The sequence below is a fragment of the Astatotilapia calliptera genome, chromosome 20 (genome assembly GCF_964374335.1).
Source record: "Astatotilapia calliptera chromosome 20, fAstCal68.1, whole genome shotgun sequence".
In the NCBI taxonomy this organism is placed as follows: Eukaryota; Metazoa; Chordata; class Actinopteri; order Cichliformes; family Cichlidae; genus Astatotilapia; species Astatotilapia calliptera.
This window is the reverse complement of record NC_137441.1, coordinates 13,744-28,377: the sequence shown is the minus strand read 5'-3', so window position 1 is coordinate 28,377 and position 14,634 is coordinate 13,744. Positions and strand designations below refer to the sequence as shown.

At 42.9% G+C, this 14,634-nt stretch overlaps 1 protein-coding gene and 2 long non-coding RNA genes across 4 annotated transcripts; 1 reads left to right on the top strand and 2 right to left on the bottom strand.

Annotated features, from left to right (window-relative positions):
• Positions 1-927: 927 nt before the first annotated feature.
• LOC145423271 (uncharacterized) lies at positions 928-3,063 on the bottom strand. The gene is made up of 2 exons (XR_013904356.1): positions 2,534-3,063; positions 928-1,198 (listed from the first exon to the last, which is right to left on the bottom strand). It is a non-coding gene; the product is annotated as an uncharacterized LOC145423271 (long non-coding RNA).
• A 648-nt stretch (positions 3,064-3,711) lies between these two features.
• LOC145423269 (nanos homolog 3-like) lies at positions 3,712-8,900 on the top strand. Of its 2 annotated transcripts, XR_013904354.1 has the most exons (4): positions 3,712-4,712; positions 4,804-4,910; positions 7,578-7,638; positions 8,124-8,900. XR_013904354.1 is itself a non-coding variant. In XM_080295545.1 (2 exons), the coding sequence occupies exons 1-2, from the start codon at positions 3,933-3,935 to the stop codon at positions 4,837-4,839; spliced, it is 816 nt and encodes a 271-aa protein (XP_080151671.1). In that variant the 5' UTR covers positions 3,713-3,932; the 3' UTR covers positions 4,840-4,954. The 2 variants fall into 2 exon arrangements, 1 of the variants encoding a protein (XP_080151671.1); XM_080295545.1 differs by lacking the exons at positions 7,578-7,638; positions 8,124-8,900 and having other exon boundaries at positions 3,713-4,712; positions 4,804-4,954.
• A 667-nt stretch (positions 8,901-9,567) lies between these two features.
• On the bottom strand, positions 9,568-13,213 carry LOC145423270 (uncharacterized). The gene is made up of 2 exons (XR_013904355.1): positions 12,234-13,213; positions 9,568-11,383 (listed from the first exon to the last, which is right to left on the bottom strand). It is a non-coding gene; the product is annotated as an uncharacterized LOC145423270 (long non-coding RNA).
• Between the last annotated feature and the right edge of the window lie 1,421 nt (positions 13,214-14,634).

The following is a 14,634-nucleotide window of genomic DNA, read 5'->3' as shown; positions in this document are numbered from 1 at the left end:
GGGTCCCAGTCGGAGAAAGGAAGGTGCAGAGGGCCTGGGTCCACCACCACTGTACTCAGCAGGCCCTGCCGGGTCGTTAGACACGCAGCATGGCAGGGATTGGTGACATAACATGTAGCAGTTTCCCTTCACAGAAGCCTCTGCAGCAGGTTGGTACAGGAGCAGGCACCAGAAGCAGGCCTGTGGAGCACTATGTCATCTGCTCGGCCTTGCTTCAGGATGCACTGTACAATTCGATAGCAAGACCTCATGGGTTACCACAAAAAAAACAGTGTCTTTCTGCCTCTGTCGTTCTCTTTGGTTTGTTTGAGCGCTTGTTTTTTAAATACACAGCAAGTGTCTCTCTCTCTCTCTCTCTGTCTGTCTCTCTGTCACACACACACACACACACACACACACACACACAGAAGCAGAGCAGCTGCTGTGCCACTGGGATTGAACAAGAGGTGCTCCCTCTGCTGGCTCAATGCGGTACAAAGTGTCAGAAGGTGTTATACCGGCGAAAATAACATCTTTCAATTGCATGTTTGGTCCACAGGATGGCGCCTAGCAAGCAAGTCCTGTACATTGCATATTAAAAGTTGTTGCAAGTGCACTCACATGTATTTTTTGTGTAAAAGAGACACACACACACACACACACACACACACACACACACACACACACACACGCTCAATGGAGTATAAAATAAAGACCGGGGCAGTTCTCTCACTGGAGTCTCTTAGAGTGGAGGCTGCCCTTGCTAGCAAGAAGTTCTGTGTGTTTCTCTTCTCTGAGTCTTTACTGAAGAAGTGTTTTATAACATTTTCCTTAACAACTGACATGTGTTTTTTGTGTAAAAGAGAGAGACACACACACACACACACACACACACACACACACACACTCACACTCAGCGGCTCAGAGATGAGGGAAAAACAACAGAAATCAGGATAGATTTTAATGTCAGGAGATGCCCTGTGATGCTGGGGCCATTGTGTAAGATTGGAATGTGTACCAGTGGCTGGTGGGTGGTCCTTGAAGGTCCCGGGAGGAGGCGGCGAGGAGGCAGCGGGTGGCTGGGCTTGAGCTGTGGATCAGGGACGTCATTAATTCTGCCTGGTGCTGCGTGTGCCCTGTGCAGCTTGGATGTCTGCCGCTGACGCTCTGTGGTTCCTGTTCTGCTGATCTCCTGGTCCACACACGGCTTCAGGGTGCACTGTACAAGGGAAGAAGAAATGCATCATTGGTTACCAAAATAAAACAGTGTCTTTCTGCCTGTGTCATTCTGTTTGGTTTCTTTGAGCGTTTGTTTCTTAAATACACAGCAAGTGTCACTCTCTCTCTCTCTGTCACACACACACACACACACACACACCAAAGCACACACACCAAAGCACACACACACACACACACACACACACACACACACACACTGTGTATCATCACTGATTTCTATAATCCACATAATCCAGATTCGATTTGGTGCAATTTTTACTCAGAAAGTGAGAGATCTTATAATTCTGATCATTTATCAGTACTGACACTAAACTTTATCAGAGATGTGACCATCACAGCACATGCCGTTGTGTCAAAGTAACTGAGAATAAAAAAATAAAAAAATAAAAACATAAAGGAGATTTTCCTGGCATGGATTTTATAGCAGATAACCTTAAAAATATTCTGCAATTATACCTAATTTGAAAAAGTTTACATTTCTTCAGTATTAAACAGCAGAAATTAAGCTTTATTTTCCGACGTCATTTACAAAGGAAAGAAAAGACAGCGGCCGCCAGCGCTGTAAACAACCGTAGACTGATGGGTAATAAGCGAATGAGTAATGCAGAAAACACATGTTTGAGATGGGAAACTTTTCTTGAAGTTTCTCTCACAGTTCACGCACAGCTGTGGGTTTTATCGTGTTGGAAGCAAAACAGCAAAAGTAAGAAGGAATTAAGGATGATATTAGCCCCCACGCCGACTAAGCTAATTCTGATGCGTCGGTCCGCTCTGTTTACGTTTTCGTGTGGAATGCGTTTCCTGCTCTCATTTGCTGGTTGTTGTTGAAATAGTTTTGTGAGCTTTAACCTGAGATTCTGGCGTTTCTGGTAAAACACATTTATATTCATTCAATTCAGGATTTAATGAATCGATATCGCTTCATTCAAGCTACTCACCCGTCTCTATCCACCTCCACGTCCAGCTCGACCACGGACAGAGGTCCCGCCCCGACTATCTCTGATTGGTTTAGACCACGAAGGGGAATGACGTGTGTCTGTTGTTGAACACATGGACGTCTGTCGCTTGGCGAGCGATCGGGTGGTTTAGCGAGTGTCAGCCTCTTAAGTTTAAGACAAGCCCGGCTGCTTTTTAAGCGACGCGGCGCTAGCTACCCAGCTAGCTCAGTACACAGGAACTACTTCCGGTAGTTATACAAAATAAAAGCGTCCCCCATTATAATCCGCTATAATGCCATACTTCCGCTGCGCGCGCCGTTGATATATACCTTGGCTTTACATTAATTGTGAGAAAACAAAACAAACAAATAACTCACCGTTGAGTCGATTGTGAGGTAGTGTAAAGACGAATGAATCGGCTGGGTTATTGCACGCTGTCAACTGGTCTGTAGTGTAGGATTTGTCGATATCTGACAAGTAGGCCAACCACAGGGACACAGCGGCCGCCTCCATTACTCCCGACATACCACTAGAGTGAGCCAGCACACCACAAATGAAGTTTTCTTGTTCTCCATTCATTTCAATGGGAAAAAACTTGCATTAAAATATTCATATTTAAAAAACTATAGAAGTAATAAACACCAAAAGTCATAGCAACTCATTCCAGCTCCAGCCGCACACAATGATATATCATATGTGAACCTTGTCTCAAAACTGTGGGGCGAGTTAAGGTCCAAAATAAACACCAAAAGTCATAGCAATTAGATGGAGTCATTGCTTTGGCAATGACTCCATCTAATGGTTAAATTTCTGAACTGCAGGCTCAGTAAGTAAGTAAGTAAGTAAGTAAGTAAACTTTATTCATTAAGCGCTTTTCACAGACAGACATTCACAAAGCAGCAGTGATGAGACGCAGGTCTTGCGTCCATGACTGCCCTCGCGAGTTAAAGACAGCTGCAGTGTTTGTGTTTTCTAACTCAGGTGTCTCAGCTGAAGAACTGCGGGGTGATTTTAAGAAATCCCCTGTCAATTGGTTATGAGCAAAAATTGTTTCTATAAAAAAAAAAACCAAAAAAAAAAAAAAAAACCCAGTTTCAACCGTAACGTGAAGTACACATTTTATTATTTTTTTCCTTTTAGTGAAAGGAAACAGCCGTCGCCGGTATGCTAGTGCGCACGCTCCACCCCCTCCTACGCCTCTTTCCCCCCCTTCTTTTTGCTTTGTAAATAAACAGAAATGTGACTTTTGCTTCATAAACAGTTTGACAAACAAGTGGTGCCTGCAGGGTGTATATTCATGGTATAACCGGCATAAACACAGCCTCACTTCGTGTGTGATTGTGCAGGAAATACAACTGTGCGCTCAGCTTCGAAAAAGGACCGCATCTATCCATTTATCCTCATCTCACCTCTATGTATGTGCTCTCTTTGAGCGCAGGTGCGGCTCTTTGCTGTGACACATCTCTAATGTAGTCTAGACGCTCCGGCGCCAGGGGTCATCGGGTGACACACACACACACAAACAACAAGTAACACAACATGGACCATGAACTCTGCGTGACTCAACTATACCAAGACAGTTCACCTATTACGAGCCTTTAAAGTAAGCTTATTGCTAAATAGTCTTGATATTTAATCAACAGGTAAGGTAACACCTGATTCTGTTCACATGGACGGAGTTTTTTCAGTGCTAAATAGTCTGCACATCCCGGCTCTTATTATTTATTTTGCTGCGTTATTTTGCAAAATTATCTAATCTAAAAATAAACTACATAAATGAGTGCGATGCAATATTTTGCTCTTGGTGTTTTCAGTCCTTTATGTCCATCTTATGTGTCCTTTTTTTCTGTTATCAATCAACCAACCGATCATTCGATTAAAGGCCTGTCAACGGGCTTCGTAAAGGTTCTTTTAAGGTCACCAGAAAGCTACATAAAGACTGCACCTGCACCTGCACCAAAGTTCTTTTTTTTTCTCTCTATCTCCGAACATTGTTGCATTTTAAAACCTTCTTCAGTGAGCTATAAATATGAGGCGCTCCAAACACACTCTCAGTTTTACTTCTGCCAAAAAATGACCACAATGCCGAGACAACTGGAGGTCCAGAACTCGATCCTCACTGGTGGGGACAGCTTTAACATGTGGCACGACTACATGAATCTGAGCCAAGTGTTCGAGAAACTGTGCAGCAACCGTGAGGTTGATAACCGAGACACCGAGCGTCCAAAGAAGGGACAAGCGCCCCCTTGGAGTAAGGTCCACACTTCCACTCGGGGGAAGAAATCCTCCAAAAACTCATCACAGTCCAGTCCGACCAGCAGCGCGTCGGACACCAGCAGCAGCGCCTCATCCTCGGACTACTGCCGCTTATGCAAGCAGAACGGGGAGACTCCGAGGGTGTACCTATCTCACAAGCTCAAATCAGACGACGGGATAGTTTTCTGCCCCGTCCTCCGGAACTACACTTGCCCGATCTGCGAAGCCACCGGTGACAGCGCTCACACACGCAAGTACTGCCCGCAGATGAAGTGCGAGGCTGCTGGGAGGATGCAGACGGTAGGCAAGTTCTGGTAGCTGCTGAAAACTGAAGCTGCGAGAAACTGTACATATTTACCGAACTGTTTGGGGTATGTGTTCGTGTTGGCAGAGACCGTTTCAGTTCCAAAGACTGTTTCAAGTTTGACTGTCAAACACTCCGCTGCAGTCTGCAGCAAGGAGCTCTCATCCAGCACATCTGTGGAGCCCCGAGCCGGGGTGAGCGCTCTCAAACCTCGGAAAAAATTAAACTCTTTAAAGTCCTCGAGTGTTTATTGTTGTTGTTATTGTTGTTGTTGTTGTTTAATATGATACAATTTCGGGGGTACTTCATAGGTCACAAGTGAAACACTAAAGTGGCTAACCTTTCTGTGGAATTAAATAGATTTCTAAAAATGTGCCCATAGTGTCAGTGCGCGAGTCTTTTAGTTAAAATGCATATGCTATATTATCCCTCATGTCAGACAGATTATTCGACAAAAACGTCAGTATTTTGTCTTTTTTTTTTTTTTTTTTTTTTTTTTTTGGTATTATAGAAAATTTTTAACTCACATGCAACTCTTCCACTTGAAGTTACAGATGTACCTGAACTCACCAGAGAACATGCGTCATAAAAAAATAATTAAATTAAATTAAAAGTAACACTTCAAGGCAAAAGTGAAACGATTATGTGAAGTGAGAAATTGAATTAAGGTTCAATAGTTTTAGTTTCAAAATAGAGGGGCTGGGGAAATACAGTATACAAGGTCAAAACGGAGTTTGTACAAGTTTGTACAAAGACAGCTGCAGTGTTTGTGTTTTCTAACTCAGGTGTCTCAGCTGAAGAACTGCGGGGTGATTTTAAGAAATCCCCTGTCAATTGGTTATGAGCAAAAATTGTTTCTATAAAATAAAAATTAAAAAAACACAAAAAAAACCCCAGTTTCAACCGTAACGTGAAGTACACATTTTATTATTTTTTCCTTTTAGTGAAAGGAAACAGCCGTCGCCGGTATGCTAGTGCGCACGCTCCACCCCCTCCTACGCCTCTTTCCCCCCCTTCTTTTTGCTTTGTAAATAAACAGAAATGTGACTTTTGCTTCATAAACAGTTTGACAAACAAGTGGTGCCTGCAGGGTGTATATTCATGGTATAACCGGCATAAACACAGCCTCACTTCGTGTGTGATTGTGCAGGAAATACAACTGTGCGCTCAGCTTCGAAAAAGGACCGCATCTATCCATTTATCCTCATCTCACCTCTATGTATGTGCTCTCTTTGAGCGCAGGTGCGGCTCTTTGCTGTGACACATCTCTAATGTAGTCTAGACGCTCCGGCGCCAGGGGTCATCGGGTGACACACACACACACACACAAACAACAAGTAACACAACATGGACCATGAACTCTGCGTGACTCAACTATACCAAGACAGTTCACCTATTACGAGCCTTTAAAGTAAGCTTATTGCTAAATAGTCTTGATATTTAATCAACAGGTAAGGTAACACCTGATTCTGTTCACATGGACGGAGTTTTTTCAGTGCTAAATAGTCTGCACATCCCGGCTCTTATTATTTATTTTGCTGCGTTATTTTGCAAAATTATCTAATCTAAAAATAAACTACATAAATGAGTGCGATGCAATATTTGCTCTTGGTGTTTTCAGTCCTTTATGTCCATCTTATGTGTCCTTTTTTTCTGTTATCAATCAACCAACCGATCATTCGATTAAAGGCCTGTCAACGGGCTTCGTAAAGGTTCTTTTAAGGTCACCAGAAAGCTACATAAAGACTGCACCTGCACCTGCACCAAAGTTCTTTTTTTTTTCTCTCTATCTCCGAACATTGTTGCATTTTAAAACCTTCTTCAGTGAGCTATAAATAGGTCACAAGTGAAACACTAAAGTGGCTAACCTTTCTGTGGAATTAAATAGATTTCTAAAAATGTGCCCATAGTGTCAGTACAGGATTGTGAACATCGCAACGCAAAGTTTTTGATTTCTCTCAAAACATATATTTCTTTTCATGTTGAACAGATAATATCTTTAATTTGAGTCAAAGTGATTTGCACTTGAACACGCCCACCAGAAATAGACCGGGACCCATTTTTATTCTGCATGGCTGCTGGAAACATCATGTCACATCTTTGATTAATTTCATCTGAAAATAAACGTAAGTAAAGCCAAGTGTGTTACAAAAGCTTTTATAATTTGTATTGCCAAAATCGCAGAAAATAACCCCATTTAAGCTGGGTCGACAGCCACCCCTAATTTTTGCATGATTGTAGCTGCTAGCTATAAGCTAGCTAGCTATCCTGCGCAACGTTAGAACTGGTTACCAGAAACCGACCATCACAGTCGGGAATACAAGTTAGTATACTGGTAAAAAACGGCTTTTTGCCTAACTAGCTAGCGTTACCACGATGCATCGGTGGTGGATAAAGCTAGCTAGCATAAGTTCATAGTTCATAACATTCATAGTATAACTCCGTGCTCCGCTTCGTTTGAATTTTTCTGGTGAGCTCGCGGTTTCTAGACACAAGCTTGTGTTTGTGCGCGCACGTTTGTCTCTCTTCATATAAATATCTGTGTGTTATGTGTGTGTACACCGAGCGCAAAAGATAATTATTAATGTGCATGATTTAGAGACAGAAATAACAAGCCAGCATATAAGATCAATGACATAAGACTAATTCCTTCAATTGACTTTCAGGCGCAGCTCGGAAAAATGTGCATTTTCTGAAGAAATTTTAATTTTAACAGCAAAAAATTGACCCTATGCCAAACTTAGTCGCTAATGGCTGGTCTGTAGACTGTTTGGTATGTCATGTTACCTATTTCTTGGTTTTTCTATGTAATGTGTTTTATAGAGAAGTAACATTATTCTTTTTTTTCTGTATGCTTTCAGAACCACAGATCGCTCCATCCATTCCATGGCTGAAGCATACATTTTCATTTAATCTGAACAGGTATCATTTTGCATTTACACTGCACATCCTTTTTAAACATTTCATAATAATCTAGACTCTCCCTCATTATCCTCTCATTCACCTTGCTGATGTGTTGAGGACTTGATAAAAGAATACATGGTATGTCCATATCTGTTCTGTCTCTACATGAGATGCAGTCTCTTGATGTAAATTTGACAACTCTGCTATTAAATGCAGTGATTAATGTAGGACAGCAACGATTAATCAACTCATCAAGTTAATATCTTAGGGTTCTGTATTGTTTTCTTTTTTTTTCTTGGGCTTTGTGGAACATTTATGAAAATGTTCCACCATTGATTTAATTTAATGATTATGCAATTCACAATCTGATTAGTCAAATAATTGTTCTAATAGTCTGTGACCAAACAACTATCAAAATAGTAGTTTATTATGGTCAAAGATTTATCAGGTGTGCCAGACTTCAATTCTTCACTTGTACATTTTGTTCCATATTTTACCTCAAGATATCCCAGAAAGATGAAGCTGAGGAAGAGCTGCAGAGTACCACCATGGCACTCTTCGTCTTCAGGGACAACTCAAGCCTCCTACATCAGCCTCGAGACATCGGGATAATCATTGATGGTGTGGAAGTCCTGAATGAGTTGCCTTCTGTGGCAGCTGGAGTGGCAATGGTCTTTGGACTCTGTTATGCTCTTAATATGGAATATCCACGAGGATTCAGGTTCACCTTTGAGGCTCTTCAAAAGATTATGATGGAGCTTGACTTTAACAAGATGACCTCTAAGATTCGCAAACTTAATTGTGAACTTAACACTGCACAGTAGTGTGTTTGCATGCATGTGTGCATGTGTATGTGCACATGCATGTGCATGTGTGCTTGGTTATTTTGCTTGGTTGGCCTGCAGTGGTATTCTACATTCAAAATTTATAAGAACACCCATTTGAAAGGGAGATTTAAGTTGATTTCATTGATACATGTGTAGATTTTTTTTTTTTTTTACATTGTACAGGCACAGTGCACATATAAACATTTTTGAGTACTTGCAAATTGGTTTAAAAATAGTTTTTATAATGGTTTTATGCCAGTTTTAGACAGGTTGCAGGTTTTATACTGGTTTTCAAAAGATTGCAGGTTTTATACTGGTTTTCAAAAGATTGCAGGTTTTATAAAACAAACATTTCTCTAATCATTTCTGCCGTAGCACTAAATCTGTATATTACTAATCCTCTCTATTGATTATAGTTAAAATGGTTTGGAACAATAAATAATTTTGAAATAATTGGTTGGCCAACTGTCTTGTTTTTTATAGGAAATGCAGAGCATTTTTGAACTGAAATGAAATGTAAAAAATATAGTTTGAATATATGTAAATCAATTACCTGGCTTCAACACAAACATATTAGTTCATGTTAATTTGGTTCGATGTGAATACATTAGGTTGGTTAAATTTCAATATATTAGCTTGGTTCAATAATTAAAATATGGTTCTATGTAAAAAAATCAATTTGGATCAATGCAAAATTTAAAGTTTCAGTCAAGTCTAGTAATATTGTTTATATCAACATAAAAGTATCAGGTCATATCAAGTGACTCAATTTGGATTCTATAAAGCCAAATATTTTGGATGTGACAACTGGACATCATTTTTTTTAATTTGAATAGGGTTATTTTTTTTACAGTGTAGTTTATTTCTCACAGTTTTTTAAAAATTCTCTTGCTTTATGGTTCTTAGCGCTGTTACCAGTCTTTGCATTTATCATCATTTTTTCTCTTTTTTCTTTCATGTTACACAAACATGATTACATATTGCATATGAATCAAGGTTGTGCAGAGGTGGTTGCATTTCCCAGACAATCATGCAAAATATATACATTTCTTTTTTAAAAAATGACATGGTGCGACAGGACTGTAGCACAGTAATACAGCAACATCAGAGGCAAATTCCATTCAAGTTTTGCAAGCCTAGCTTTGAACTTTATTTAAATAAACGGCAGTGACTCGTTATGACAAGGATCATTCGTAATCTCACTCAAACCATGCTGAACGGCTCTAACCCAATTAGGAACATAGGGTTGTTGTTTTTTTTGTTTTTTTTAAAAAGAAAAAAACATAACTGAACACAACAGTATGTCAGTGCAGTGACTAATCAGGCAGTACAGTTTCAGGAACCGTTTTAACTGAGGCAGGATGGCATTTTGGTTTTTAAATGGGCATTTAAAACCTGAAATAATCCTAAAGGCTTAGACAAAAAGGTGACATTTGTTTTCGAAATTGAGGTGATGGGCATCTTAGTCGCTGTCACTCCTCTCTCCTCTCTGGAGCAGCCTCTTTCCACTGGAGGGCACGGGAACCTCATGCTTCACTGAGACCTTTGACTTGCTTTTGCTGTCCTTGTCAAGCAGCTCCAAACCGTCATTGATCTTCTTCAACATCTCGTAACGCTCACGCCCACGAACAGGGAGGAGAAAAACCTCCTTGTCGTCCCCCTCAGCACTGGAGGTACATTTGGACTTCTTTGTGGATGTGGTGTCAGGAGGTGGTGCGCTCTTTCGTTTTTTCGCCTCTTTGGTGCCGCTCTCCTTCTTCTGTTTATTGTCCTCCTGTAGCTGTAACAAAGAGGGACGAAATAACAAAAAAGAGAAACATATTTGTCAAGTAATTTTACCCCCCCCCCCAAAAGTGGCATTTAACATGATGATATTCTACTGCCTTCTGGGGGAGGGAAGGAACAGCGGTTTTTCTTTTGAGTTTATATTCAAGTTTTCTCCTTCTTGCCCCCTCTGGTGTACAATTTCTTCCTTTTTCCTGTTTAAAAAGAGTTCACATATTTTGTCATTTGACTGTAAGCAGTGCAAGGAGGAGATGCTCGCTTTTTGCATGACAGTCTGCCACTTCAGTCTTCCCTTTCTTTATAAGGCTGGAAAATACTTCAGACCCCTCCTCAGGCAGTAAGGGGCCTGAGGTGGGGTCTGAACTGTGGGTACCGGTATGAGGAGAGAAGGGGGACAGGACTGGATAGTGGCTTAAAGTTAGGATTTGGTTTGATTTGAACGGTCGTCCTTCACAGTCCTCCTCCAACACTGACAAGGATTGTCCACAAAAAACCCCCAAAAAACCCCCCCAAAGAACTGGTCTCCCATTAACATTCATTCAACGTGTACACAAAGATAGACGTTTTTGGAAAAGCATATTTAATACAAAAGGAGACTTCTCAAACTAAAGAGGAGAGTATTGGCGACTGGTAACACACTGCTGCTGCGACCGACTGGAACACAAGACGACAGGTAAAAATTAAAATAACTAGCAATAATTAGGGGTTAGGTTATGGGGAAAAAGCCAGGAGAGGATGGGACAAAAGTGGAATAACTGAAAAAGTAAGAGGTGTAGAGGGCTGATGTTGGTGTCTAGGTGGGGGTTTTGGTGGGTGCCGGACGCTGTGGCGAAGAAGCCACGCCGATGGCTTCTTCGGTTCTGGAGATATGGCGAATCGGACCAAAAAGGATGGGACAAAACGGTCCCAGTCGGAGAAAGGAAGGTGCAGAGGGCCTGGGTCCACCACCACTGTACTCAGCAGGCCCTGCCGGGTCGTTAGACACGCAGCATGGCAGGGATCGGTGACATAACATGTAGCAGTTTCCCTTCACAGAAGCGTCTGCAGCAGGTGGGTGGAGGAGGAGGCAGCAGAACCAGGCCTTTGGAGCACTGTGTCATCTCCTGGTCCTGATGCTTTGAATCTCCCTCTCTGTCTGTCTGTCTGTCTGTCTGTCACACACACACACACACACACACACACACACACACACACACACACACACAGAAGCTGGTCAAGTGCTGTGCAACTGGGATTGCACCTGTCGTCCACAGGAGGGCGCCTAGCTGGGAAGTCCAGTACATTCCATATTAAAGTTGTTGCAAGTGCATTTTTTGTGTAAAAGACAGACACACACACACACACACACACACACACACACACACACACACACACACACACACACACACACACACACACACTGTAAGGTCTGAAGTGCAAAATTTGAATTACATTCCTTTGTATCTCTCCCTCTCTCTCTCTCTCTCTCTCTCTCTCTGTCTCTCTCTCTCTCTCTCTCTCTCTGTCAACACACACACACACACACACACACACACACACACACACACACACACACACAGTAAGGTCTGAAGTGCAAAATTTGAATTACATTCCTTTGTATCTCTCCCTCTCTCTCTCTCTCTCTGTCTCTCTCTCTGTCAACACACACACACACACACACACGCACACACACACGCTCAATGGAGTATAAAATAAAGACCGGGGCAGTTCTCTCACTGGAGTCTCTTAGAGTGGAGGCTGCCCTTGCTAGCAAGAAGTTCTGTGTGTTTCTCTTCTCTGAGTCTTTACTGAAGAAGTGTTTTATAACATTTTCCTTAACAACTGACATGTGTTTTTTGTGTAAAAGAGAGAGACACACACACACACACACACACACACACACACACACACTCACACTCAGCGGCTCAGAGATGAGGGAAAAACAACAGAAATCAGGATAGATTTTAATGTCAGGAGATGCCCTGTGATGCTGGGGCCATTGTGTAAGATTGGAATGTGTACCAGTGGCTGGTGGGTGGTCCTTGAAGGTCCCGGGAGGAGGCGGCGAGGAGGCAGCGGGTGGCTGGGCTTGAGCTGTGGATCAGGGACGTCATTAATTCTGCCTGGTGCTGCGTGTGCCCTGTGCAGCTTGGATGTCTGCCGCTGACGCTCTGTGGTTCCTGTTCTGCTGATCTCCTGGTCCACACACGGCTTCAGGGTGCACTGTACAAGGGAAGAAGAAATGCATCATTGGTTACCAAAATAAAACAGTGTCTTTCTGCCTGTGTCATTCTGTTTGGTTTCTTTGAGCGTTTGTTTCTTAAATACACAGCAAGTGTCACTCTCTCTCTCTCTCTCTCTCTGTCACACACACACACACACACACACACACACACCCCCCAAAGCACACACACCAAAGCGCGCACACACACACACACACACACACACACACACACACACACAGACACTGTGAGGTCTGCAGTTCAAAATTTGAATCTCAGAGCTTGGTGTTTTTGTCTCCCTCCAGTGGACAAATGCAGGTATGATTAGGGTTGGTTAGGTTAAGGGGATTTAGCCAGAGCTTGACGGAATAAAATGGAATAACTGGGAAAGTAAGTGTCGTAGAGGGATGAAAGTGGTGTCTACGTGGGGGTTTTCAGCCGCTCCGCACGCGCTGGTGAAGACCCCATGTCGATAGCACCAACGGTTCTGGACTTGGTGTAAATGGGTCCAAATTTGACGGAATAAAAAGGTCAAAGTGGCAGATAGGAGTGTCCGATCGGGCCGATTCCACCACCACTGTACTCAGCAGGCCCTGCCGGGTCGTTAGACACGCAGCATGGCAGGGATCGGTGACATAACATGTAGCAGTTTCCCTTCACAGAAGCGTCTGCAGCAGGTGGGTGGAGGAGGAGGCAGCAGAACCAGGCCTTTGGAGCACTGTGTCATCTCCTGGTCCTGATGCTTTGAATCTCCCTCTCTGTCTGTCTGTCTGTCTGTCTGTCTGTCACACACACACACACAGAAGCTGGTCAAGTGCTGTGCAACTGGGATTGCACCTGTCGTCCACAGGAGGGCGCCTAGCTGGGAAGTCCAGTACATTCCATATTAAAGTTGTTGCAAGTGCATTTTTTGTGTAAAAGACAGACACACACACACACACACACACACACACACACACACACACACAGTAAGGTCTGAAGTGCAAAATTTGAATTACATTCCTTTGTATCTCTCCCTCTCTCTCTCTCTCTCTCTCTCTCTCTCTCTGTCTCTCTCTCTCTCTGTCTCTCTCTCTCTCTCTGTCAACACACACACACACACACTCACACACACCAAAGCACACAGACAGAAGCTGGTCACAACTGCTGTGCAGCTGGGATTGAACCAGGGGGGCTCCCTCTGCTGGCTCAATGCGGTACAAAGTGTCAGAAGCTGTTAGATATCTGCTTTTGACAATCAATTGCACCTGTCATCCACAGGAGGGCGCCTAGCTGGGAAGTCCAGTACATAGGGTTAGGGTTAGGGTTAGGGTTAGGGTTAGGGTTAGGGTTAGGGGTTAGGGTTAGGGTTAGGGTTAGGGGTTAGGGTTAGGGGAACATAAGATGGGGGCTCGGTCGCCGCAGGCGATCGAGCACCAATGCACTGGCCATCCCTGCTCCCGGCTCAAGGAACCATGTCTCCAATATGGTGTCCTAAAAAGGATTGTGTTGGCATCCTGGGCATGAGACCTCCATTGTGATGAACCCGAGATAAGAGGGGGGGTGGCAGGAGAAAGGGGTAAGAAAGAGAAAGAGTGTGAGAGAGAGAGAGAGAGAGAGAGAGAGAGAGGGAGGGAGGGAGGGTGGAGTTTGGAGTTGAGGGTTGTCCCAATATAGGGTTAAATGTGGTTAGGTTTAGGATTGAAATCAGGGTTGGGCTTCAAGGATGGAATTAAACTCAGCACAGGGTTGGGACTGGTTAGGGTCAGGATAAGTCTCATGGTCAGGATGCTCCAGTAAACATATACAGACAGGCGGAGTACTGGTAACAATGATGATGATAAGGAACATAGTAATCACAGTAATAACAAAACAGTAATAATAGACATAAATAATAGACAAGTATGTACATTATGTGGACTTTATGTCCTTTAAAAACTTTTTTCATTTAACCCCTTAGGGTGTACAGTGTCCAGTTTGGCAATCCAGAGTCTTTCAGCCTTCCTCCTCTGCTGAGTAGTCCATCTGGGATTTGCCTGTATTACTGTTGCTCTGACAGATTCCCAGTTATGTGACAGGAAGTGTTTCACTAGTTGTGTGTGTGTGTTCTTCTTCCTTAACACATTGTACCTGTGCTGGGTGAATCTTGTCAGGATTGTGTTACTTGTCTCACCCACATACTGAATTCCACATTTGCTGCAAGTGATCATATATACACAGTT

Excerpts from the sequence above, each read along its gene's own strand:
- LOC145423269 (XM_080295545.1), top strand. The coding sequence starts at position 3,933 with ATGAGTGCGATGCAATATTTTGCTCTTGGTGTTTTCAGTCCTTTATGT. Across the intron at positions 4,713-4,803 it reads CTGCTGGGAGGATGCAGACG|AGACCGTTTCAGTTCCAAAG; the intron begins GTAGGCAAGTTC and ends TCGTGTTGGCAG.